This window comes from Globicephala melas, chromosome 13 (assembly GCF_963455315.2).
Source record: "Globicephala melas chromosome 13, mGloMel1.2, whole genome shotgun sequence".
NCBI lineage: Eukaryota > Metazoa > Chordata > Mammalia > Artiodactyla > Delphinidae > Globicephala > Globicephala melas.
Window position 1 is genome coordinate 59,871,415 of NC_083326.1, and position 27,455 is coordinate 59,898,869.

General features: G+C 40.7%; 2 protein-coding genes across 7 annotated transcripts in view; both read left to right on the forward strand.

Annotated features, from left to right (window-relative positions):
- The window catches only part of ANKRD12 (ankyrin repeat domain 12), a 114,560-nt gene extending 107,671 nt beyond the window's left edge, over positions 1 to 6,889 (forward strand). For all 5 annotated transcript variants that reach the window (XM_030836625.2, XM_030836627.2, XM_030836626.2 and 2 more), the window contains 3 exons: positions 1,493 to 1,636; positions 3,420 to 3,515; positions 4,162 to 6,889. In XM_030836625.2, the coding sequence (XP_030692485.1) occupies positions 1,493 to 1,636; positions 3,420 to 3,515; positions 4,162 to 4,347 (426 nt within the window). In that variant the 3' untranslated portion in view covers positions 4,348 to 6,889. The remainder of the gene's footprint in view (positions 1 to 1,492; positions 1,637 to 3,419; positions 3,516 to 4,161) is intronic.
- Positions 6,890 to 15,175: 8,286 nt separating this feature from the next.
- Positions 15,176 to 27,455, forward strand: part of TWSG1 (twisted gastrulation BMP signaling modulator 1) — a 34,404-nt gene continuing 22,124 nt past the window's right edge. Inside the window, exons 1-2 of one of the 2 annotated variants that reach the window (XM_060310835.1) lie at positions 15,176 to 15,338; positions 16,870 to 17,026. In XM_060310835.1, the coding sequence (XP_060166818.1) occupies positions 16,904 to 17,026 (123 nt within the window). In that variant the 5' untranslated portion in view covers positions 15,176 to 15,338; positions 16,870 to 16,903. Of the gene's footprint in view, positions 15,339 to 15,550; positions 15,651 to 16,869; positions 17,027 to 27,455 lie in introns of those variants that run through there. The other variant, XM_060310836.1, reaches the window with a different exon arrangement.

Genomic DNA, 27,455 nt, shown 5'->3' on the forward strand with positions numbered 1-27,455 from the left:
TGTGAAAACACTGGAACCCTATACATTGCTGGGGAGAACATAAAATGATACAATTGCTGTCGAAAACATTTTGGCAGTTTGTCAGCAAGTTAAGCATAAAACTACCATTATAACCCAGCAGTCCCACTCCTAGTTATTTACCCAGGAGAAATAAACATATACATTCAAACAAAAATGGAGCATGAGTGTTCGTAGCAGCTTCATTCATGATAGCCCAAAGGAAGAAACAGCCCAAAAGACCATCAACTGATGAATGGATAAAAAAAATGTGGTAAAAAGGAATGAGGGGGGAAAAAAAAAAAGGAATGAGGTACTGATACATGCTGCAACACAGATGAACCTTGAAAACATGTGATGTGAAAGAAGCCAGTCACAAAAGACCAGGTTACCATGTGATTCCATCTGTGTGAAGTGTTCATAAGTAAATCCATAGGAACAGAAGGTAGAGTCGCTGTTGTCAGGGGAAGTAGGGGAACGCAGAGTGACTGCTGATGGGCATGGGGTTTCTTCTTGGGGTGATGAAAAAGTTCTGGAATTAGTGGTGATGGTTGAACATCTTGGTGAGTTCAGTTGGCCCTCCATATCTGCAGGTTCTGCATCCATGGTTTCAACTAACCGCAGATCAGAATACTCAAGAAAAAATATTCCAGAAAGTTCCAAAAAGCGAAACTTGAATTTGCCACACACTGGCAAATTTACACAGCATTTACCTTGTATTAGGTATCATAAGTAATCTAGAGATGATTTAAAGTATACGGGAGCATGTGTGTAGGTTATATGCATATATTATGCCATTTTATATAAGGGACTTGAGCATCCATGGATTTTGGTATCTGTGGGGGTCCTGGAACCAATCCTCCGCAGATACCAAGGGATAACTGCATACTAAAAGCCATCATTGGACATTTTAAGATGATTTTTAAAAAGAGACTGCTGATTTTGGAAAGGAAATTTGCTTATACTTTTGGAACCCTTGGAGTTCTCAAATTTCTCAAGCTTACTGTGAAAGAAAAACTGCTCTGAGATTGAAGTTCTTTAGCACTTTAAGTGATTTTATTTTATTTATTTATTTTCTTAAATTTATTTATTTTTATTTTTGGCTGTGTTGGGCCTTTGTTGCTGTGCGCGGGCTTCTCTCTAGTTGCGGTGAGCGGAGACTACTCTTCGTTGTGGTGTGCGGGCTTCTCATTGGGTGGCCTCTCTTGCTGCAGAGCACGGGCTCCAGGCGCGTGGGCTTCAGTAGTTGTGGCACTCGGGCTCAGCATTTGTGGATCGCAGGATCCAGAGCACAGGCTCAGCAGTTGTGGCGCATGGGCTTGGTTGCTCCACGGCATGTGGGATCCTCCCGTAGCAGGGCTCGAACCTGTGTCCCCTGCGTTGGCAGGCGGATTCCTAACCACTGCACCACCAGGGAAGCCCTAAGTGATTTTATTTTTATTTGAAGAACAAGTGGTTGAAGAATTGTTGTTTTTTTAATTCTTTGTTCAACTAGGAAAAACTCATTGTATCCAATGAACAGGAAGTTCTTCGGGTTCATTACAGAGCTGCAAGAACACTGGCAAATCAGACACTGCCGTTCAGCGCATGCACTGTTCTCCTGGATGCAGAAGTGTACAGCGTGCCGCTGGACGCCCAGGTAAAGGACTAGCCACGGCCTTTAGTGCTCTTAGGATAGCAGGCACCTTTGGTAATCTGGGTCCTCAGAAGAAACATGAATTCAACAATCAGTAAAGCTCAAAGGAGAAAACAACTCTTGCACACTAAAGTGCTTTTTATAGATAACTTGTAAGTTGCTTCTAAAGTGGAAGCTGCTGGAAGCTAGAAAGGGCAACAGGTGGAGCTCAGGTCGTGCTAGTGCTGAGAGAGGGCCAGGCTTTGTTTGGATATTGGATGTTGTTGGGACAAATTAACACAACTGTGGAAAACTAGCTACGGCTTGAAAAGAGTTTACTGCCACATGTAAATTACGTGAATTCAGAACTAGACATCAGTTGTTCAGAATTTTTTTGTGCTTCATAAACCAGAATGAAATTCTTTGGTCATAAGACAGAATATAAAAGTATAAACACAGACAGTGAAGGATTATCACCAAAAAAGACTAGAAAATACTGTTTTAAATCAGACAAACTATAGAGATACAAAGTATATGCAGTATATTACAGAGAAAGTTACTTAGTTCTCTCTGGACTTTATTTTTCTCACCTGAAAAAAAAAAAAAAAAACAGAAGTCCCAGATGGGTTATAAAGAGAATTTCTGAAAAGAAGTGAATTTTCCCAGTAAACCCTCAGAATGATCCCCAAATCAGAGACTAAAAAGGATCAGGCCACAAGCCACCTAATAGTTGAAGGGCAGAAGAACTTAGTCATCGTCTTGAGGATGACTGTGGGCCTGTTACCCACCCTTGTACAGCTGGCTTTACAGTTGGTAGACGGTCTCTCCACTGAGGAGCAGGCTTGTTCAGGTGAGCATAGCTGCTGAGGGACTAAGGGACAAGTCCGCTTCCTTGGGTAGGGGCTTGGGCCATCCTTTAGCCATTCTCATATCAGACCTCTTCCTTTTCAAAATAAACTTGTAATAATAAAAAAGGTTCAATAATAAAATTTAAAACAGTCAAAAGGTCTTACCTGAAGACCAAGGAGGAAGTGGTAACAGCCAAGAATGTGAGTAGTGTGATTGTGTTGCCTGGATGCCACCTCGATGGTGCTGGTTGGTGGTCAGAGCTTTGGCGGCAGTAACGGCAGCAGTTGTTTGTCAGACCCAGTGCTTCCCATTGCCAAAGCGTTAGAACAAGGGCTTAGTGACTCTCAATTCTCAAACAAGATTAAAAGAGGTGCTTTTACCAATTTCACAGAATAGAAAATTGAAAGAGTATGTAATTAGTTTGAGATTACACAGTAAGATACAAAGCTGACGTTTGAATATAGCCTATCTTAAAAGAATACCAAAACTGGTATTCTTAAGAGTTGGTATAGAATTTCTTTGTGAGCACTCCAAAGGACTGGTCCTGGAAGAAATGTCAGCCCCAAAGGCCTGTCTCCCACCTTAACATTTTCTTCTCCCTACATGTGGTAAACGATAACATTAAAATTAATTTCTTAATCAATTGTGCTTTAATAAGAAGTCACAGGCATGTCACTTCATATGACATGCCTTTCTGAGACATTTTTGACACACAGATTGGTAGGATTCTATTTAATTAATAACTAAACCCAGCATCCTAATAATTCTAATAACTAATCTCAGTATGGAAATACTTTATCAGATTTTTAAAATTCAGATTATGTTATCTTTCTTTGAAGTATACGTTTCATCATTCCTTTAAAAGTAGAATATACCATAAAAAGATAAAATGGCATATAGATTTTAAAGTAGGTTATTTTATTTTATAATATCCAACAATTTTAATGTTTTCTTTCAGTCTGATGACAGTAAAACTTCTGTGAGGGATCGTTTTAATGCAAGACAATTCATGTCTTGGTTACAAGATGTGGACGATAAATTTGACAAATTAAAGGTATGTATGTTTAGAAGTTCACTTTAACTGGATACTTCCCCTTCATAAACAGAAACTGTAACTGTGTTAGAGAGGAGTGGTTAGGAAAGGAAAGACCAGTTAGTGGTGAATCCTCATGAGGTCGCACTTTGGAAGATAAAGGAAGATAAAGGACCCCCCCCCTCCGTTTTTCGGGTCCAATTTCATATACATGGTGCAGCTACCAGAGAAAAAGCAGTTTCTAATGGAGATCTTCATATTTGTTATCCAGTGTATGAGTCTGGCTATAGTTCCAGCATGTGAAAGAGGGGAGAACAAGAAGAGAAGAAATGTATTTTGCAAGTAATCTGTAATGAAAATTATTTGGTTTGAATCATTTCAAAAATCACTTTTCCTTAGATTTTCTTGATTCTTCTGATAATTTGAAATTTTATTGCTTGAAAGAGCAGTTTCAAATTAAAGTCTGTTAGATGAGTGTGAAGTTGTGGGTCCTTAAGTATTTGGTGTATGGATACAGACAGGGTAAACCAGAAATGGACGTGTAACTCAGAAGCTTCACATACCCTAGTATATCCATCTTACACCCTAAAGAAACGATGCATGAGATTAATTTTAAACAAAGCAATTGTAATAAATAATCACTGAATTCTTCTCTTCTTTTAAATAGACCTGTCTTTTAATGAGGCAACAACATGAAGCTGCAGCTTTAAATGCCGTCCAGAGGTTAGAATGGCAGCTCAAACTCCAGGAACTCGATCCTGCCACCTATAAATCTATCAGCATTTATGAAATCCAGGAGTTTTACGTGCCACTTGTTGATGTGAATGATGACTTTGAATTGACTCCTATATAGCAGCCGTGACTTCCTGGTGGTGGTGTTTTAAATGAGTGAGGCTTAAGAGTATTATACTATGGAATACTGCCTTTTGACAAAAATATGCTATTATGCCTTCACAGCTATTAGTAAAGTTCAACTAAAGTTGGTGATGTAGTAAACACTGTCATTTTATTAAAAATGAAAAGAATTATTTTGGATCTTAGATCCAAGCAGTTTCTAACTGAAAACTATTATTTATATTGGTGAAAGGTGACTATCGCGTTGGAGCACGTTGGCAGACGAGGTAGATGTTTAGGGAGCTGAGGATCTGCTAATGGCGCTGGAAGCTGTTAGTGCTCTACGTACGAGGTGACCACGGGTGTTGAGGTTCTGTCAAGTTCTACTAAAACAGATCAGCAAACTAAAAGGCTCAATTCCTACCAAATAGTTTCTAATGTGGAAGGAAAACTTGGCACAAAATTTCTTCAGTTTATTATATCTGTAAGTTAATTGTACAGCTTTCTTTTTGAAAGTTTTAATATTGTCTTCCTTTTTAATAACTTATTTTATACATATTGTGCAGATGTAAATCTTGTAATTAATGGTCAAAATGTATACAAAGGGATTGGTAGTCAAAACATATACAAAGAAATAATTGTAAAACTGTTTTGTCTGATGTTTAAGGACCAAAGTTGTAGTTTGTATGGTATGGAGTGTAGTGATAGTGTGTTGAGGTAGCAGGACTTTTAAATAAGGCATGCGTGTCTGAGTTAGCTTGTTCCCATCACAGAACTGTAGAGACTGTGACTTAGCCATACTGCATGCTTCCTATAATTTAATTCTCTCCATAGCGATGCCTGACGGTAGTGTAAGGTGTTTCATACCAGTCTCCCAGGATAGTACCTATGACTTACTATGTTGGACATTTTATTTAGAATTAGTCATGCAAAGAAACAGCTCTTTTTTCATCTCACGATAGAGCCTGTTCTCCTCTTCCCCCCAAAAATGCCTTTGAATGAAAATTCTGAAATTGTAAATGTCTATTTTAATACTCAAATATGAAAGAATCTGTGAATATATGTAAATATGTTTAATAAATTTTATTGGTCATGTTAAATCATTGTAAAACTTTTTTACATTGCTTAAATATAATGTTCTAAGCTTAATAACCTTTGCACTTTTAAAATAACAACTGAGTACTCAAAAAAGAGATATTTGGTAGTCAAAATAGGTAAAAGAAATGGGCATATTCTGATCGATCTCTGCAATGTTTATGAAATATTGATTAATATGTTGTATTTCTTCCTTGTATCAAAATGCAAAACATATAATTTTCAAAATTTTATAATTAAAATAAGATTTGGTATGCTGTTTTTAATAAAATAATTAGCAGTATACTTAGAAAAAGTCCAGTTTCTCCTGTAACATGATGTAAATTAAATATTCAGGAATATTTCAGATCTGAAACCTGCTGTTAAACTTACTAAACATTTTTGGAAAGAAGATAGGTTATGTGTAAAATTGATCATAAGTATATGAGATAAGATTTACAGAACTTTCCACAATACTTTCTTGAATTATAAAATAATAGGTGTTTTTTATTCTGATTGAGAAAAGTGAAAAGAATATATGAGGAATAAAGTTATTTAAATTCAGCTTGCAAGTTGGAAATCCCAGCTAGTGGGAAAGAATGTAAAATTGAAGTTTTTGAGTGCAAAGGTATATATTAAGCTTAGGGATTTTTGAATTTTTACATCAGTTTATATTTTAATTGATACTGTACTTGGCATGCGCAATAAAGCAGCACGTGTGAAAAATACACAGTGCAAGGACTTTATTATAAAGATTGGATGTAGTAGTCTTTAGAAATTTAGATGAAAGATTTTGGCCTTTTTTATTGGATAAATGGGGCCAAGAAAGGCAGGGTAGATTTTGAAGCACTGGTTTTGTTGAAGTTAAGTTTATTAAGGCTGGGAACATTAAAAACTAATTTATAAAAGCAATACTTTTTAATATGAAAAACTTAATGCAAATTTTGTTTATACTTTTGCCTAAAAATAAAAAAACAGATTATTGAGCATTGAAATCATAGAAAATATGAGAAGGGTAAGTTTATACAGCAGTTTGTTCTGATGGTTCAACCAGAGAAGGGGGTGCGGAAAAAAAAACCACTGTTTGGCCAAACAGAACAAGCTGCAGAAGAGAAAAACTAAGCAAGCAGAAATCTGGCATATTTTAGTCATCCCAGCTTTTTAGTACTAACCACAGTTCTCACCCTGTTCAGTGGTACCTCAAGTTGCTGGAGCCTGTCTGCCATGATGCTGCTTCTGCAGATTCCCTTTGTAAAGTGACTCATTCGAAGCTAATCGGGATAGCTTAAAAAAAAAAAAAAAAGTGAATGCCTTCTCCGTGGGAATTTATACTTAAGTAAGTAAGTTAAGGGCTCTTGATATTAAAGATTATTCTGAAGCTCTAAAATGCTAGAAAAAAAACTTGGAATGGGGTATATGCCTAAAAAGATATAGGATTCTGAAAGAGAAATAAAGGATGGTTAGTTTAATCAGTGATTTTTTTTTTTAACTATTCAAATATCATGAACAAGATACTAAATTGTACCTGAGGATTTGTATTTCTTTAAATCTTGTTCTAAATCATATCTGTTTAATAAATGACTAGATATTTGTGCATGTTATTTAATAAAGAGTTATATTTTTATAGAAAAAATAAGAGTGAAATGTGTTAAGTGTTGTTTTTTTTTTTTATTTTCCACTCCCACGTGACTCCAAGCCCAACACCAGTGTTTACTTGGGCAGCAGGCAAAATTGCAAAATACTCATTTTGGGGAAAAAACCTCTGAAGAATTAGCCTTTTGAGCTCAAGTCTATTCAGGAAATGAGGTCTCAAAAATGAATTTTAAGTATTAGACATGCTGCAGACTTAACTATAAAAATCTCAAGCAGGGCTTCCCTGGTGGCGCAGTGGTTGAGAGTCTGCCTGCCGATGCAGGGGACACGGGTTCGTGCCCCGGTCCGGGAAGATCCCACATGCTGCGGAGCGGCTGGGCCCGTGAGCCATGGCCGCTGGACCTGCGCGTCCGGAGCCCGTGCTCCGCAACGGGAGACGCCACAACAGTGAGAGGCCCGCTTACTGCAAAAAATAAAAAATCTCAAGCAAAGATCCCCTGAAGCTCATTTTAACAGACTGAGGAATTATAGAGTTATTCTAGAAATTGAGCAATGCTAAATATGTATTTTTCTTAGTTATCCAAAAAGTTAGCAATATTTTTTATTCTATCTCTGATATTCTGACACATAAAACCCAAAAATTTTATGTAGGGGAAATTGACTTTTTAAAACTCATGAGGTAGTCATGTCTTGTATTTTAAATGAAGCATTTCCACAATTTTTTTTAATCCTTTTTCAAACCTTAAAGTTTAAATAATTCCTAATTAATCAAATGGCTCAAAAGGTTAGAATTATAAGTATTATAATTTAAACAGTGAAAAGTACATATGGAAGGATTGACCTCTTTTTTTTTTTGGCCATGCTGCGAGGCATGCAGGAACTTAGTTCCCCCGACCAGGAATCGATCCTGTGCTCCCTGCAGTGGAAGCTTGGAGCCTTAACCGCTGGACCACCAGGGAAGTCCCTGGAAAGATTGACGTTTAAAGAAAATTTTTCTGTTGATATAGAGAATGAGGCATATATAGCGTATGTCTATAGAGTAAAAAACACCACCTGTGTGCCCATCACTCAGCTTAAGAGCGGTACCTTTTTCCTCAGTTTTTTTTAATTGTGTAATTTGTATCCAGTAAAAATACCCACATCTTAAGTAGGCAGTTTGATAAGTCCTGACAGATGCATACAAAACATTTCCATTCCCCCCGCAGTTCCCTCCTGCCCCCTTGCAGAGTACTTCACCCCGGAGGCCACCGCTTGATGACTGCCGGCGCCATGGATTACCTGTACTTGTTCTTGAGCTTCACGTATATGGAATCAAACAGTATACACTTGTTTTGCGTCTGCCTTCTTTCAACATAAGGTTTTGAAATTCATGTTGCATGTGTCAGTCATCTGTTCCTTTTTCTTACTGAGTGGAAGTATATTGTACAAGCCTGTTTATTCACTCTTGTTGGTAGACATTTGGATTGTTCCCAGTTGGGGGCTGAATAAAACTGCTCTAAACATGCTAATCTTTTTTTGTGAACACGTTCTTTCATTGCTTGGGCCCATACCTTGGAGTACAGTCACCAGGTCATAGGGCATAGATGTATGTCTAACTTCATCAGAAACTGACAGTTCTTCAAAGGGGTTGTACCGTTTTATCCTCCTACTGCCAACTATCAGAGGCCCAGTTGCTCTGAATCCTCATCAATCTTTGGTGTTGTCAGTCTTCAATTTTAGCAGTTTTGGTGGATATGTAGTGGTATCTTACTGTGCTTTTAACTTGCATTTCTCTGATGACTCAAGAGGTTGAACATATCTTTTAATATGTTTAACAGCCATTTGTACATTTTATTTTGTGAACTGTCCTCAAGTGTTTTGCTCATTTTTCATTGTGTTGGTCTTTTTATTATTGATTTGTAGGAAGTCCTTATTCTGCACACAAGCCCTTTGTCAGGTAGGTCTTTATTAACGTCCATAAGAATTTAAGGAATGTATGCATATCCATGCATTTAGGTTTTAGTGGCAAGGATTCGAGGCAAAAAATTCTGTCATTGCAAACATTCTTAATGTAAGCAGTGTTTGCTAAAATAAATTATAGTACTATATTTTCAACCGTCTATCTCAGAATGCTTTTTTCTTTTTAAATTTTATTTATTAGTTTTGGCTGCGTTGGGCCTTCGTTGTTGCGCGCAGGCGTTCTCTAGTTGAGGTGAGTGGGCTTCTCATTGCGGTGGCTTCTCTTGTTGCAGAGCACTGGCTCTAGGCGCACGGACTTCAGTAGTTGTGGCTCACGGGCTCTAGAGCGCAGGCTCAGTATTTGTGGCGCACAGGCTTTGTTGCTCCGCGGCGTGTGGGATCTTTCCAGACCAGGGCTCGAACCTGTGTTCCCTGCATTGGCAGGCGGATTCTTAGCCACTGCGCCGCCAGGGAAGTCCCTCAGAATGCTTTAATTAAACTACTTGTGTAACTGTCCCAATTGGAATATTTGGAGAATACAAAAATTCTGTTTTCCTAAAAGGGAAAGAGAATCACAGCAACATGTTTTGTGAAATGGGAGTGGTACTTAAAAATGAAAAAGATGGGGCTTCCCTGGTGGCGCAGTGGTTGAGAGTCCGCCTGCCGATGCAGGGGACGCGGGTTCGTGCCCCGGTCCGGGAGGATCCCACATGCCGCAGAGCTGCTGGGCCCGTGAGCCATGGCCACTGAGCCTGAGCGTCCGGAGCCTGTGCTCCGCAACGGGAGAGGCCACAACAGTGAGAGGCCCGCGTACCGCAAAAAAAAAAAAAGAAGAAAAAGATGAATGTCACATCCATATTTTAAAAAGCATGAAGGGAAGAAAGAAAAACCTCGACTTGTAAGTCTGACCGGCTTAAAGGCAAAAAGCTGAAGTCACTGATTAAGGGAAAAAGAATAGAAAACCTGAACAGGTACAGTCTAATCAGGAATACTACAGATGGAAGCCCTGTTGAAGCCATCTGAGTCCCTGAATTAATGACAACGAAGGCTGGAGGTGGTGAAAAGGAGCAGTTTGTCCTTTAGAGGCATCTAGAAGCTCTGGCTTTCTGACATAAGTTAGCACAATGGTGGAAGTTTCACGAGGAAACATTCACTGAGCAAAAGTGTATGCTCAACATGGAGGCAGACAAAAATCCAGTCCAAAGACATCACTAATTCAGAGGGAGTGAACAGGCTGATGCTGGCAAGCAGGTGAAGAGCAGACCAGCTGCCTTCTTGTGGAGGTTTGGTGTGTGGGTTTCTTTGTTTTTCCGTTTGCTTGTTGTTTTGTTATGTTTAGCCCTCCCCAACACAATCCTGAAAGAACTCTTGCCTCAGAATTGCTCTGTCTCCACGTGGGATAAAACAGCACAGCTGTGACGCAGTCCCGTGTCCCCTCTTACCTGCCCTGGAGCCTCTCACCTCAGTGCACCCCCATGAGTTTCCAGCCACTGAAGACTGCTCATACTAAGTGAGGTAAGTCAGAAAGAAAAAGACAATACCATAAGATATCATAAGATATCATTTATATGTGGAATCTAAAATACGACACAAATGAACTGATCTACTAAACAGACACACAGACGTAGAGAAGTAGAGAACAGACTTGTGGTTGCCGAGGGGTGGAGGAGGGAGGGATTGGGAGTCTGGGATTAGCAAATGCAAACCTAGTATATGTAGGATGGGTAATCAACAAGGTCCTACTGTATAGCACAGGGAACTATATTCAATATCTTGTAATAACCTATAATAGAAAATCTGAAAAAGTATATATATACACACATATATATATATAAACTGATTCACTTTGCTGTACACCTGAAACTAACACAACATTGTAAATCAACTATACTTCAAAAAATAAAAATTTTTAAAAAAGAGTGGATAGGGTTTATGTAGCCAGGAAAAAGAAAAAAGAATCATGTCCCAAGGAAAAAGAAAAATGCAGAATACAGGAGTGGGGAAGTATGAAGCATGCAAATAGACCACCTTGGCTCTATGGAGAGGATTTGTGAAACATCAAAAAAGATCCACATTTACTAGCATGAAAAGACGTTCTGGATATGCCAAATGGGAAAAAGCAAGTTGCAGTGAAGTATTCTTAGCATAATTTCATTTTTTGCAAACATATGTTAATACATGTGACTTAAAAAAGACTGAAGGAATATATAGGAAGCTAGGTGCAATCTCCAGGGGCTAAAATGGCCAGGGTCGCACATGAAGTCCCAAAATTTTTAAATTCTCTGTAATCAGAAAAAAAGGAAAAAGTTGAAATGAATATAAATTAAGAAATATTCTAAATCAGTAAGCTACAAAGTTGGGACCTAATTTGGTAGGCAAGAGTGAGCCATGAGTAAATAGTGGATTTTGAGAAGCCTTAAGAGCTTTTGAGATTTGTAAATCTCTCAATAGCCCTTGATAGCCCTTTGCAAACATCTGCCAAAACAGCATTTTCTCCTAGCAGGCGGGGTCGGCAGTTTCCCCAGAGGTTTGCTAGGCCTGTAGCCCTAGGGACCTGAGCCTCGGAAAAGCTTGCTTGGGCGTTCCTTTTGCCTGGTGGATTCACAACCGTTCATTGCAGAAGGAATTATAAGTATTTTATGAACCCAGAATGGAACAAAACAAAACAAAAATAGCCTCAAGATTTTCTACATTTCTTCTTGCTTAAAACAGGAAGAGTTGAGAGGCCTTTGGAAGTAAGCGTTTTCCTTTCCCCATTCTTTTGAGAGCTTTGCGGTAATTCCCACAACAAAGCAGGGAGGGAAGCGGTGGGGGAAAGGGTGGAGGAAGGAGGTTTCTTCCCAAAGGGCCTTCCATCCCTAGATCTTTCCTTCCACACCACAGGCTGCCAGGCTGTTAGATGTGGCTCCTTTAGTTCAAATCTGTAAATCAAATCAGCTAATTCAGCTGAGTCTCTCGGATGGAAAGCATTAAGAATGGGACAGTGGATTCCAAACCATAATCCCCAGCCTGCCGCAGTCGGCCGGTTCCTTGGGACACAGAATAGTCTTCCTGTCTCCACCGGCTGAAAGGCGCACAGGCTGGACGCCTCCTCCAGGCAGGCCCGAGCAATCCCCCCCCTCTGCCCCCCCCCCCCCCGCATCCAGTCCCACCTCCGGCAGGGCCGGGGGCTCTGCCCGTACTCCTGTAAGGAAGCTCAGAAGTGGAGAATCAGACCAAACTGGAGTGCTTAGCAGGGGCACCCAACACTTGTGTCTCAGGCTCCCATTTTGCTCCCTGTCTTCTGGGGTGAATTGGCTGGGGTGAGGGGAGGCCCAGAGGTGAGAGTGTAGAAGCACCACCTACAAGAGTGAGTTCACAAACTACAGTTGTCCTTGTTATCTCTCTATGCTGGGCAGGATAACACCCCCTCCCCTAGCTTCACTCCCTCTACCCCAGCGGTCCCCAAGCTTTTTGGCACCAGGAACCAGTTTTGTGGAAGACAGTTTTTCCACAGATGGGGCGCGGGGGGAGGGGAGGATGGTTTCAGGATGATTCAAGTGCATTACACTTAATCAGTGTGAGCCCTGAGCTTGTTTTCACTTGCCACTTACTGATAGGGTTTTGATATAAGTCTGCAAGCAATTGATTTATTATGGTCAAATCTTTCTGCTAATGATAATCTATATTTGCAGCCACTCCCCAGACCTAGCATCACTGCCTCAGCTCTACCTCAGATCATCAGGCATTAGATTCTCATAAGGAGCCGCACCCTAGATCCCTCACGTGTGCAGTTCATGGTAGGGTTCATGCTCCTATGAGAATCTAATGCCACCGCTGATCTGACAGGAGGAGGAGCTCAGGAGGTAAGAAAATTAATTGTTGTTTTATGGCAGTAAATTTACAGTAATTTGTTAGCAGCAATAGGAAACGAGTCACCTCTACACTGTAGTTGGCTGACGGTCAACCACTGATGCGTCTGTATCAGGTGATTGAATCTTACGTGAATCAGTGACATTTGACCCTTTCATCAAACCCTACTAAGAGGCTTTATCGCATTGATCATAAAGGCTTCTGGTAAAATAAAATAGCCACTACAATAACCCCTGCAGCTCTCAAATTCCCAAACCCATTCAGAAAAACTTGATAGCCACCTGGAGGCTCAACTGACATTTGATCTTCTAGAGCTTATCAAAGAGGATCTTTAAAAATAACTATTTTTTATCTTATTACCAACGTAATACAGGCAAAGATATGAGAAAATGCAGACAAGCACAAAGAAAAAACATCAACACAAATCGCTCATAATCTTCATTCTAAAAATACACACACTGCTTTAAAAGTTGATATATCATGAATATCTTTCCATGCCAATGGTATTTCTCTGCAACACCAGTTCTCCAAGTGTGATCTGGAGACCCTGGGGGTCCCAGGACATTTTCAGGTAGTTCATGAGCTCAAAACTATTCTTATTTTAATTCTAATGCATTATTTGCCTTTTCAGTCTCCTCTCACACTGTAGTTTTTTTAGAGGATATAATATATATTACAACAGTTTGAATGCAAAAGCAGATATGAAAATCCAGCTGCCTTCTATTAAGTTTGACATTAAATAGCACAAATGTAAGACAATGCCACTCTTCTCACTATTTTTTTTTTTTTTTTTTTTGTCTTGGAATATATACTTTTTTTTTTTTTTTCTGCGGTACGCGGACCTCTCACTGTTGTGGCCTCTCCCGTTGCGGAGCACAGGCTCCGGACGCGCAGGCTCAGCGGCCATGGCTCACGGGCCCAGCCGCTCCGCGGCATGTGGGATCTTCCCGGACCGGGGCACGAACCCGTGTCCCCTGTCGGCAGGCGGACTCTCAACCACTGCGCCACCAGGAAAGCCCTATATACTTATTTTTCATAAAATATGTATTCATGTTACCATATAACAGAGTCTATTACTTTTAAATGAGATAATAAATTATTTCTTAAATTTCCGTTTTAACTTCAAAAGTTTTGATAGATGTAGCACACATAAACAAAACCTCTTTGGAGCCCTCAGTAATTTTCAACAGTGTAAAGGGGTCCTGAGACTACAAAGTTTGAGAACCTCTGATATACAATATTAGTTTTTAATATCTGATTTAGCCCATTGCAGTGTATCATAGTTCATTTAACCAGTAAGTAATGCTAAGAATAAGATCCTTAAAGTTAAATTTGTGTACACTCAATTATTTCTTTCGGATAATTTTCAGGGATGGTTTTTGAAATGTATACTTAACTTACTGTACAAAAATGGACTAACAGCAATAATGCAGTCCACCCCGTCAGCCAATCAACTCTTTCCATTCTTTCTGTTTTCTTCATCAACCAAGGGGAATGTGGGCATTTAAGATCCTACCAGCTTAAGACTTTAGTACTAGGTCTAAAATGGTCTAGTACCATTTCCAAAGGAAAAGTACAATGGGCTCCAACTTAATAACTCTGGAGACTTTTAAAAAAGCAAATTCCCAGGGTTGTGGGAAAGAACTGGGTGCCATTCTCAGTCGCCTTTATCTACAAGCTAACTGTTGGTCACACATGCTTGGTCAGGCGTCTCCTGCCATCTGTCCAGGTGTCCATCTGTCCTCTCCCCTGGTCTGCGACCTTTTGGACCAGCACCCACGGCGCCCCTGCCCTCTTCTAGCGCTGAGCACAAAGCCGGGCGCCCACGAAGGGTTCGGCATATAAGTGCACTGCGGGACGAAGGCTCTACTCTTGGAGACCCTTATTCAGTAGGTCTGAGGCAGACCCCGGAAGCCTGCGTTTTTAATAAATCCTGTCTCCGACGTCAGTGACGGGATTCAGGTATGAGCTGCACTGGGTACCAGCGGGGTGCATCAGTCAGTCTGGCATCCCCATAACGGGGCCGAAACCAGCTCCTAGGGTGGCTGTGAGAAGACGAGGAGCTCCTGCACATCACGTCCCAGCTCCGGGACCAGGGCAGGGTGAGCCCGGAGAAGGGGCCGGGCGGCAAGGCGCCGAAGACGGGGACAGTGAAGAGGAAGGGGGACAGCGCGCGTGGGTCGGGTGGGCGCGGCCGCGGTCGCGGTCGGGGCGGGGCCGGGTAGGGGGTGGGACCCTGGGCGCGCTGGGCCCGCGGGGAGCGTGGCCTGGGCGGGGCCGGGTCGCGAGCGGACAGGAGCGCCGGGGGGAGTGAGAGACGCCTCCTGGCGGGAGCTGGCGGCGGCGGCGGGAGCCGAGGGGGGCGGAGGGAAGCGGGGGGCGGGGGCGAGACGGCGACGGGCTGGTCTCTCCCTGTGTTACGGCCGAGGCTCGCGGGCGCTGCGCGGAGGACTGAGTGGAGGCGCGGCCTGCCTCCCTCCATAGAGTGGCGCGCCCGCTCGGCCGACCCGCGGGGAACGAGAGCCAGGCTGCTTCGCGGCGCCGCGGCGCACGGTGAGCGGGTGGGGGTGGCTGGTGCCGCTCTGGGACTGGAGGCCGCGGCCGGGCGGGAGGAGCGGGAGGACCGGGCCCGCGCGGCCTGGGCGGCCTCCGCGGCTACGAGGCGGGGCGGGCGTGGGGCGTGGCTCCTCCGCCGGCGGCCGGGGCCGCTGTCAGCGCCTCCCGCTCGGCTGCTGCGCTTTGTTCCTAAGGCCCCGGAGGGAGCCGCTCCCCTAGGAGGAGCTCGGTTACCTGCCTCTGCGTGCCTCGTTCACCTGGACGCCTGTTCTGGGGAGGTTCGGGGAGCGGGACGCAGACGGCCATGAGGTGGGGGAAAATATCCCATTTTCAGTTGCTGTGGGGAGAAAACTAGCTCTGGAAGAATCCGTTTTCCGATGCCTTCTTTGGCCTCCACGAATACGTGCCGGTGGCTCCGGAGTCACCGGACTTGGGCGTGAGGTTCAGTAAAGCGGGCGGTGGGTCCTGACGGTCCCAGGAGGGTACCCCCGGCCTCGGCCCCTGGGGCTTTCTCCTACAGAACCGAGCCACACGGGCACAGAGCCCGGTACTCTTCACCTTCTTCTTGCCTTTGCTTTATTGTTCTTGCTAACACTTAGAATACAGGTTTACAGCAATCATAAAGGCCCATAAACGCACCTTTTATCCGTCTTACATCACTAGTCGTTTATTTAATTGATTCTGTTTGGGGGGTGTGTTTTAAACCCCAAGAAGTTTTATCTTCTCATTTTTAAAAGTTTAATGACTGTTCGTTGTTCAGCCACTGTCAGAATTTGTGCTGGTCTTTCTTTCCTTTTTCTTTTTGGACTGTAATATTTTCTTCAATATCTTTGAAGAATCACTGGTACCTAAGGTAGAGAATTAAAAGAATATCTTCACATTTTGGTAAGTTAGAGTTCTTAATGCAGTTAATAATTTACTATTCCCTTTGTTATTCGCTAAATTATTTAAGGAGCAACTGTCCACTCCTTCCGCTGAGCTGCTTCATTTTGGCTAATTATGTTAAGAGACAAAATGAGATAGTAACAAGTAGACACTAGAATAATTTGCATTTTTAAAATTTGTCTTAATTCTAAGAATTAAAATATTGATAAATGTTTTTTAAATTATAATACAATATTAATAGGTTTTTTTGTTTTGCAAAGCAGTGCAGCATTGAAACTACTTATTTGCTTCATATATTGATACTTTCAGGTTACTGATGGTATGTATACACACACACACACACACACACACACATATTCACTTTAATTTTCACAGTCACCATTTCTGGGTACTCTGAGGAATTTCAGAATTCTATATCTCTGAAGATGGCTAACAAGATATTACTGTATATTGTAGCTTTTTTTTGAGTGTTTAAGTAATCTTTCATTGAGAATAATCTTTAAACAGTCACTCAAAAGTCTTTTAACACAATGAGTCTTGGTTTATTTATTTGATTTTCATTTTTGTATTTGTTTTTACCCTAGCATTTGCCTTTGAATTAAAGTTTTTGTTGTTTTTTTTTTCTTTTTGTTTGTTTGTTTAGCTTCCTGGGAGTTGGTGATTGTCTTTGAAGAAACATGAAGTCACGCTCTGTTGTTATGCTTACTGTAGCCATCCTGGTGTTCCTGACATGGGTCCCCATGTCACTGAGTTGTAACAAAGCACTCTGTGCTAGTGATGTGAGCAAATGCCTCATTCAGGTAGGACTAAGAGTACTTTTTTACTATTAAAATATACTGTAGAGCAGACACAGAGCACATATATACAGATAGAGAGTGTAAGGTCTGAGGTAATGAACCATGACACTGGTCTGGGGTTTTGCCCCCATACTTCTCTTGCATACAAGCAATGTCAGACTCAAGGAGTTCAGTACGGAAAATGATATCCAGCTTTGTAAACATGCTGTTACAAGGTGATGAGTAGCCTATTCAGATGAATTAAAGGGTTCCCTTGTATAATCTAGTTTACATAGCAAAAAGACTCACTATATTTAGAAAAAAAATTTAGCTAGTCAAATCATAGACAAACTGTTCCCTAAATATAATACACTAATTGTCTGTTCTAAGTAACAAGTTACCCCAAACAGCAACTTAATGCAGTAAACATTTATTATTTATGCAGTTGCTGAGGGTTGGGAACCTAGGAGCAGCTGAGCTGGGGTATTCAGGGTCAGGGTTTCTCAAGGTTGCAGATGTTGGAGAATGTGCTTCCAAGATGATTGACAGTGATCTCTCTCTCAGCCATCAAGGCAAGCCTTTCTGAAGAGAAAAGTGAGGTTAAGTAATGGCTTAGTTTACAGAGCTATTAAGTGGCTGTGGAAGGTGGCCTGTGTTTGAACCCGAAGCCTGTGGCCTTTCCATACACATACTGGTTATTACTGTTCTTAAAGTTGCATTAATTAGTGGTGAACTTCATGTCTTACACAGCTGTTCTCTCTTTTCCCATCCTGTTAGACCGTCAGCAGTCTTGGGTCTGTATTTATTAGCCTCTCTTCCAGCTGTTGGCTAAGAAATTCAGTAACCACACATATTAGAATTCTGTATAAAGTACGACTCAGCTACCTCTTAGCTGTGATCCTGACATGAGAGCATTTGTAGGTACTAGAAGTGGTAATGATTTTTATAGATGAGAGGCATTATGTGCTGATTTGTGACATTTTGGTCCTCATTAATAGTTAAAATTTTGGGAAGCCTGGCCTTTATGTGAGTGTGGTGGTCACCATCTCATACTCTGTACCCTCACTTTGCATTTTAACCAAAACATTTAACTAGAGAGGTTGGTTGGTTAGGGTTAGGGTTTTCACTATGGATGTTTTTAAGCATAAATAGAAGAGGGAAGAGTATAATGAACAGCAGTAATAATCAGCAGTTACAGCCATCATTCACTCGGGGCTACCCTTGCTTCATCTCTGTTCCCCTGCACTGTTCACCCTATAGCTCTGTTTATTGTCAGTCAGACCCCTGATATTATTTTATCATAAATGTATTGTCTATCTCTGAAAGATAAGAACTCTTGAAAACATAGCTATTAGCACTTTAAAAATTAACAATAATTCTTTAATACCACGTAGTTTTATACATGGAAGTTTTTTTTAATTTAATTTTTATTTTTTTTGGCTGTATTGGGTCTTCATTGCTGCGTGCAGTCTTTCTCTAGTTGTGGCAGACGGGGGCTACTCTTCGTTGCGGTGCGCAGGCTTCTCGTGGTGGCCTCTCTTGTTGCGGAGCTCGGGCTCTAGGCGCGCGGGCTCAGTAGTTGTGGCGCACGGGCTTAGTTGCTCCGCGGCATGTGGGGTCTTCCCGGACCAGGGCTCAAACCCATGTCCCCTGCACTGGCAGGCGGATTCCTAACCACTGCGCCACCAGGGAAGTCCCTACATGGAAGTTTCAATATGGCACGTCTGCTTAGGCTTGTGCTGGCTGAAAATTTGGTAGTTTTCTCATGAAGTCCAGCTTTGTGCTGTGGTCAGAGGTGAATCTGTGCCATTTCCCACGTTGTTTCAATGTATCTTCATTATTCATTATTGGAAATAAAGTCTCATAACAATTGCTATATTCATGTTTAGGTAGAAATTTACTTAAATCTCAAATTATTTTTTGACTCTCCAAGTCTGTAATTTCCATTATTCAAATAATTAAAAATTGGATTTTATTTGAAAGACCTTGCTTGATAAGGCAGTATTTAAAGAAGAAAGCGTTTGGTTACTATCGATAAAAACTCTCAAAAGTTGTTGTTTGTTTTGCTTTTCAGTTTAAAATTCTGTAATACTTACAAAATGCTTCAAAAAGTAGAGTAAATATTAAGTGTAAAAACTGGAAAATCAGGTGAAGCTCCACCTGCTTGTTAAATGGTGATTTTAGTAAACTCATTGGAAAGAAGGTAGGACTCTTTTTTCTTTTCTTTTTAAACCACTAATTCACTGATGCAAACATTTCTGATTCCTGTTCCCTCAGAACTAGGAATCATCAAATCTTTTTCTGGAGTAGTAGAGACAGTGCTTCTGGTGCATAGTGGCAGGGTGCTTGGGGTTAAAATGATAGAGGTCTTGAGTATTGAGGGTTTTCTTGTTCATTTATTCCTAAGCACTTATGACATTGTGCTAAGCACTTACTGGACATTGCAGTGAAATGTGATTGGTTCTACCATTTACCTGGTTTTATGGACTCCGCTGATTATTTCACATCCTGCCCTTTACTCTCCTTGCATTCCCTCACTGTGGCTGTGTGACAAACCACCCCAAAGGTCAGTGGCTGGAAACAACAACAACGTTTATTTTGAGCATGAATTTGCATCCTGTGTGCTGCTTGGTAGGATAGTTCATCTGCACCACACAGCATTATTAGCTGGGGCGGCCTGAAGGCTGGCAGCTAAAATTACCTGAGGCAGTGCTGTCCACTAGAACTTTCTATGATGATAGAAATGGTCTACATCAGCCCTGTCAGGTACAGTAGAAACTAGTCACGTGGTTGTTAAGCACTTGAAATATGACTAGTGTGGCTGAAAAGCAGATTTTTAAATTTAATCATTTTAATTAATTTAAATTTAAACAGCTGCATGTGGCTAGTGACTGCTGTATTGGATATCACAAAGCTGGGCTAGGAAGATTCTTCGTTCTCTCTCTCTCTCACCCCCCTGGCCCCCTTTCTCTCTCCCCTCCTTTCCTCTCTCCCTGTCAGTAGTCTCTTTGTATGACTTCTCCAGCATGCTGGCTTAAGACTAGCCAGATTCCTTATATGTTGTTGGCTCAGGGCTTCCAAGACCATGTATCTCACGAAACACAGCAGGGGAAGCTGTATTGCCTTTTATGGCCACACCATTGAGGTTATGTTGTTACTTCCATCATGGTGGTAGGCCCACCTGGATTTAAGAGGAGGGTACACAGGCCCCGCCTCTGATGGAGGAGCATGAGTGTAACACTAAGGAGAGCTTAGTGGATGGGGTGAATGACGTGGCCATGTTTGGAAAATACAATCTGCCACATCTTCACTGTGACTTGACCGGCTGGGTGATCTCAGAGTTTCCTTCTAATTCTACATATTTCTAGAGAAAGCAACCAACTATTATTATGTGTTAAATATATATTTTTTTAATCAGAGTATCTCTATATGCCTATTCTGGACATTTAATATGAATGGAATCATACAGTATGTTGTCTTTTATGCCTGTCTTCTTTTATTGAGCATAATGCTTTCACAATTCATCTATATTACAGTATGTATCAGTACTTTGTTGTTTTATGGTCAAATAATATTGTACTGTATGGCTATGCCACATTTAATTTATCCATTCATCAGTTGATGAATGTTTAGATTGTTTCCACCTTTTGGCTATGCAAGTAATGGAGCTGTGGATATTTGTGTATAAGTTTTTATGTGGGTATCTGTTTTCATTTCTTTTGGGTATATACCTAGGAGTAGAGTTGCTGGGTCATCTTTTCTATGTTTAACATTTTGAGGAACCACTAAAGTATTTTCCAAAGTGGCTGTATACATTTCCACCACTGTGTATGCAGGTTCCAATTTTTCTACATCCTCACCAGCACTTGTTATAGGCATCTTAGTGGGTGTGAAGTGGTTTTGATTTGCATTTCTCTAACGACTAATGATATTGAGCATCTTTTCATGTGCTTATTGGCATTCATATATCTTCCTTGGAGAAGTGTCTATTCAGAACCAATGCCCATTTTTTAATTGGCTTATTGTCCTTTTATTGTTAGGTTATAAGAGTTATTTATGTATTCTGGGTACAAGTCCATTATCAGATATATGACTTGCAAATAATTTCTCCCATTTTGTGGGTTGTCTTTTCACTTTCTTGATGGTATTATTTGCAACACAAAAGTTTTAAATTTTGATGCAGTCTTTTTTATTTATTTATTGTTGCTTTTGCATTTGGTGTTGTAGCTAAGAAACCATTGCCTAACTCAGGGTTATAAATATACTTGTCTATTTTCTTCTAAGAATTTTGTAGTTTTAGCTCTTATATTTAGGTCTGCAATTTATTTTGAGTTGATTTTTGTATATGGTGTTAGGTAGGGGTCCAAATTTATTCTTTTGTGTATGGATATCTAGTTGTCTCAGCATCATTTGTTGAAAATATTATTTTTTCCTCTGTTGAATTATCTTGACACTCTTGTTGAGAATTATTTGACCATAAATGTAAGAGTTTATTTTTGGACTCTCAGTTGTATTCCATTGATTTATATATCTATCTTTTTGCCAGTACCACACTGTCTTGATTACTGTAGCTTTGTGGTATGTTTTACAATCACAAAGTATGAATTTTCTAATTTTGTTGTTTTTCAAGATTTGTTTTTAATACTTTGGGCCCTTGCATTACCATATAAATTTTAGGGTCAGCTTGTTGATTTCTGTAATAAAGCCAGCTAGGATTTTTATATATAAATATATTTGACTTTATTAATTGGAGTAGTTTTTGGTTTACAGCAAAATTGAGCAGAAAGTACAGAAGGATCCCATATACTCCTTTCCCTTACACATACCCACTGTTTCCCCTACTATTAACGTCTTGCATTAGTTTGTACATTTGTTACAATTGGTGGACCAATATTGACATACTAGTATTAACTAAAGTCCACATTACATTACATTAGGGTTCATGCTTTGTGTTCGACAGTTCTATGGATTTGACAAATGTATAATGTCATATATCTGCCATTACAGTGTGACACAGAATTGTTTTGTTGCCCTAAAAATCCCCTGTGCTTCCACATGGCCTCTGCATCCCCCACCGCATTTTACTGTCTATATAATTCTGCTGTTTCAATATGTTATACAGTTGGAGTTATACAGTATGTAGCCCTTCCAGGCTGGCTTCTTTCATTTAGCAGTATGCATTTATGGTTCCTGTATGTTTTTCTGTGCCTTGATAGCTTATTTATTTATATTCCATTTTATGGGTGTATCACAGTTTGTTTTCTATTCACTCATTGAGGGACATCTTGATTACTTTCAAGTTTTGCAATTAAGAATAAAGCTGCTACAAACGTCCATGTGCAGGTTTTTGTGTGGACATAAAATTTCAACTCATTTGAGTAAATACCAAGGAGCACAATAGCTGGATCATATGCTGAGAGTATGTTTACTTTTGTAAGAAACTGCCAGACTGTCTTCTAAAGTGGCTATACGGTTTTGCATTCCCACCAGCAGTGAGTGAGAGTTCCTGTTGCTCCACATCCGCACCAGCATTTGCTGCTGTCAGTGTTTTGAATATTAGCTGTTCTAATTGGTGTATATTGGTATCTCGTTGTTTTAATTTGCAATTTCCTAATGACATGTTGAGCTTTTTTTCATATGCTTTATTTGCTGTCTGTATATCCTCTTTGGTGAGGTGTCTTTATGTCTTTTGCCCATTTTTAAATTGAGTTGTTCATTTTCTTCCTGTTGAGTTTTAAGAGTTCTTTGTATCTTTTGGATTAACAGTCCTTTATCGGATGTGTCTCTTGCAAATATTTTCTCCCTGTCTGTGGCTTGTCTTCTTGTTTTCTTTTTCTTAAGATTTTTTTTTGATGTGGACCATTTTTAAAGTCTTTATTGAATTTGTTACAGTATTGCTTCTGTATTTTTATGTTAATGGTTTTTTGGCTGCAAGGCACGTGGGATCTTAGCTCCCCAACCAGGGATCAAACTTCACACCCCCTGCACTGGAAGGGGAAGTCTTAACCACTGGACCTCCCAGCAAGTCCCCTGGCTTGTCTTCTTAATCTCTTGACAGTGTCTTTTGCAGAGCAGAAGTTTTAAATTTTAAAAGTCCAAATTACCCATTTTTTCCTTTCATGGATTGTGCCTTTGGTATTGCCAGCTATGATTTTGATTGGGTTTACGTTGACTCTGTAGATCAATTTGGGAATTATTGCCATGTTAACAGTATTAAGTCTTCTGATTCATGAGCAAGGAGTGTCCTTCCTTTTGTTTAAATTTTTCTTTCATTTCTTTCAACAGTATTTTGTAGTTTTCAGCGTACAGGTCTTATACTTCTTTTGTTAGGTTTATTCATAGGTATTTTATTCTTTTTGATGTTGTTGTAAATGGAACTGTTTTCTTAATTTCATTTTCAGGTTGTTCGTTGCTTGTATGTAGTGTCGTAAATCTTAAATCTGTTTTCACCTTATTCTGCTTTTTGGGAGAGTTCCTTGACTTTACCTTTGAACCCTTTCTATTGAATTTTTAAATTTTAGCAATAACTTTAAAATTTTACTTCTTATTTTCTGCTTGTTAATTTTTCTTTTAACACTTTTACTTGTATTTGAATGCACTGTTTTCTCAGATATCCTGAGAATACTTACTGGAAGTTTTATTGATGGAGATGGAGGTGTCTCCACCCCTCACCTCCCCATTCTGTTACGTGGATTTCTCTTTCTTCCAAGATTATTTTTTTCTTTCAATTTATATCTCTTTCATGCAGGAGGCTTTCCTCAAATGTATAGTGTTCCTTAGTTGTCCATTATAGTTAGGAATGAAGCATAAAAGCTTGATTGGGGGCTTCCCTGGTGGCGCAGTGGTTGAGAGTCCGCCTGCCGATGCAGGGGACACGGGTTCGTGCCCTGGTCCGGGAAGATCCCACATGCCGCGGAGCGGCTGGGCCCGTGAGCCATGGCCGCTGAGCTTGCGTGTCCAGAGCCTGTGCTCCGCAATGGGAGAGGCCACAACAGTGAGAGGCCCGCATACCGCAAAAAAAAAAAAAAAAAAAAAAAGCCTGATTGGGAGACTGTGTTTGTGGGGAGGGCTGACATACACAGACTGGAGGGTATCGCCTGAGGGGCAGGGTAAGCCCTCGATGCTGGAGTGTGTTTTCTGCTCTGAGGCTGATCATTTCCTGCAGAGAAGTTTTTGGTTTGTTTGTTTTGAATGGCTGGTGTTCTTGCTGTGGTCTGGGTGGTGGTTGGTTGGTAGATGCTTGGTTCTTGTCTTTGTGCCCTAGTGTTGGGGGTTGCCTCTGTGGTCTGATAGAAACTTGAACTTTAGTGCCCTCTTTTATTCCTGTTCTCTTCAGTTGAGGAATAGATTGGCTATTGGCGTTTCATGTGCCAAGAACTGTCAGCTGGTGTCCTTAGGCCTCTTTAGTGCTTCTCTTAAAGGGGATCCCCAAAATTATATTCAAATTTGCAAATGTACTGTTTTCTAGGAGAAAAGTCCATAGCTTTCAGGAGGTTCTCAAAGTGGTTGATTGCCCTGAAAAGGTGAAGAATTGCTGGGGCTTTGTTTGCCATCACACTACTAAGTTATTAAAATTCCACTTTCACATTCAACAAAGTACAAGGCACGTTGACATTTTAGATGGCAATGATAGCTTTTCTCCTTAAACTTAGAGAAAAACATGCACAGAAATGAAGGTGGGAGATAAGAACTTTAAGAAAGTCCATGCTATAGAAGTGTAAAGAAACTTCCCTCCTAAGAGGGAGTTTAGCTTTTCTTTTAGTTATTTGGTTTGAACAACATCTGTAGTGTTGAAATGCTGTACTGTGAGGATAAGTTAGAACATTTGTTTATATTGAGCCCTCCGCAACTCATGAAGTAACTAAATATAAAACATTTTCCCTGGAAGCTCAGGCTTGTGTAAATGTTTTTTACCAGCACAGTCATTCCTGCCTCTCCTACAAGTTGCTACGCAGAAGGGTGGTCCCTATGTAAATATTTATTTTGTGCTTCTGACAGGAAGGAAATGTAATTTTAACATCAGGAAAGTAATATTGTCATCTTGGTGTGTTCCTTTGCTCATATAATGAGTGGTTGAGCTGTCTTCTTTCAGGGGAAAAATGGTAAAACAGGATTTTGCTTTTAATAAGATCTTTGCTTGTTTTTTCTTCTGCTTTTGTGAAAAGAGCATTTAAAATTTGAATCAATATTATGCTTCTACACCAGAAATCTCAAGACCCATTTTGTATTAAGAACTGAAAAACCAGGGCTTCCCTGGTGGCACAGTGGTTAAGAATCCACCTGCCAATGCAGGGGACATGGGTTCAAGCCCTGGTCCAGGAAGATCCCACATTCTGCGGAGCAGCTAAGCCTGTGCGCCACAACTACTGAGCCTGTACTCTAGAGCCCACGAGCCACAACTACTGAGCCCCGTGTGCCACAACTACTGAAGCCCGCACACCTAGGGCCCATGCTCTGCACGCAACAAGAGAAGCCACCACAATGAGAAGCCCGTGCACTGCAACGAAGAGTAGCCCCCACTCACCACAACTAGAGAAAGCCTGCGCGCAGCAACGAAGACCCAATGCAGCCAAAAATAAATAAATTTTAAAAAATTATTAAAAAACAAAAACTGAAAAACTCCTTACTGATTTGTGAGTACTTTTAGCTAATATTTATGGTCATATTTAGGATGATGTAAACTTTATATTTCATGAAGATATTCAAACTTAGGTTCAGAGATCACTGATGCATTCTTTTAGCACTTTACTGGTTTTCTGAATATTTATTTAGCGCTTTTATATACTAAATCAACAGTCTGCTTTTTTTCTATTCTAAAAATTGATTTAACTACTAAAGAAATCTTAGATTATCTGAAATAAGTTGGGATTTCAAAGTAGTTTCTCATTAATAATTCTAGTTTTTTTTAATGTATTTTGTTTTAAGTTAAAAATATAAATAGTTCAGGGCTTCCCTGGTGGCGCAGTGGTTGAGAGTCCGCCTGCCGATGCAGGGGACACGGGTTCGTGCCCCGGTCCGAGAAGATCCCACATGCCGCGGAGCGGCTGGGCCCGTGAGCCATGGCCGCTGAGCCTGCGCGTCCGGAGCCTGTGCTCCGCAACGGGAGAGGCCACAACAGTGAGAGGCCCGCGTACCGCAAAAAAAAAAAAAAAAAAAAAAAAAAAAAAAAAAAAAAAAAAAAAAAAAAAAAAAAAAAAAAAAATATAAATAGTTCAGGTAACATCAGGAATTTCTTAATCACGCAAACTAAAAAATTAACTTTCTCTTCCTTTTTGCTTAATGAGTGCTAATTAAATTCCGTTTTAGTTTTTTTGCTACAGTTATCTTTTTTTTTTTTTTTTTTTTGCGGTACGCGGGCCTCTCCCATTGCAGAGCACAGGCTTCCGGACGCGCAGGCTCAGCGGCCATGGCTCACGGGCCCAGCTTCTCCGCAGCATGAGGGATCTTCCCAGACCGGGGCACGAACCCGTGTCCCCTGCATTGGCAGGCGGACTCTCAACCACTGGGCCACCAGGGAAGCCCATACAGTTATCTTGATTTGTTACTCTACTAGTAATATTTTGGCATATAGTATACAATGTTCCCTCTTCCCTTTTATAAACACTACCTTATTTTCCTATAGTGTATCCTCTCTTTTTTCTGCTTCCCTGCTCTTAAAAGTTGTGACTCTAACTTATTTTTGTCCTGTTTTGCTTCAGTTAATACCTCATGAAAATCTCTGAAATTAATATCCCAAAGTAATGAGTTAGGGACATCCCTGGTGGTCCAGTGGGTAAGACTCCACGCTCCCAATGCAGGGGGCTGGGGTTTGATCCTTAGTCAGGGAACTGTATTCGGCATTCATGCTGCAACTAAGAGCCCACATGCTGCAACAAAGATCCTGCGTGCTGCAGCTAAGACCTGGTGCAGCCGAAATAAGTAAATAAATAAATAAACCTTAAAATAAAAAAAAGTAATGAGTTAGACCTGATGTAATTTAAGGGAAGAGTAAGTTTTGTTTCCCTTCAAATGTTAGCAGTTAGAATAGCTGATAAAGTTTATAAGTGGAGACTAAAATTTATTTTCACTGGCTGTTTCACCTGTTGAATTATTACATTAAAACAAAGATGAAGGGGACGTCCCTGGTGGTACAGTGGTTAAGAATCCACCTGCCAAGGCAGGGGACATGGGCTCAAGCCCTGGTCTGGGAAGATCCCACATGCCGCAGAGCAACTAAGCCAGTAGGCCACAACTACTGAGCCTGCGCTCTAGAGCCCACGAGCCACAACTACTGAGCCTGCATGCCACAACTACTGAGCCTGCATGCCTAGAGCCTGTGCTCTGCAACAAGAGAAGGCACCGCATTGAGAAGCCCGCACACAGCAACTAGAGAAAGCCCGCGCAGCAACAAAGACCCAGCGCAGCCAAAAATAAATAAATAAATAAAGTTAACCAAAAAAAAAAAAAAAAGAAA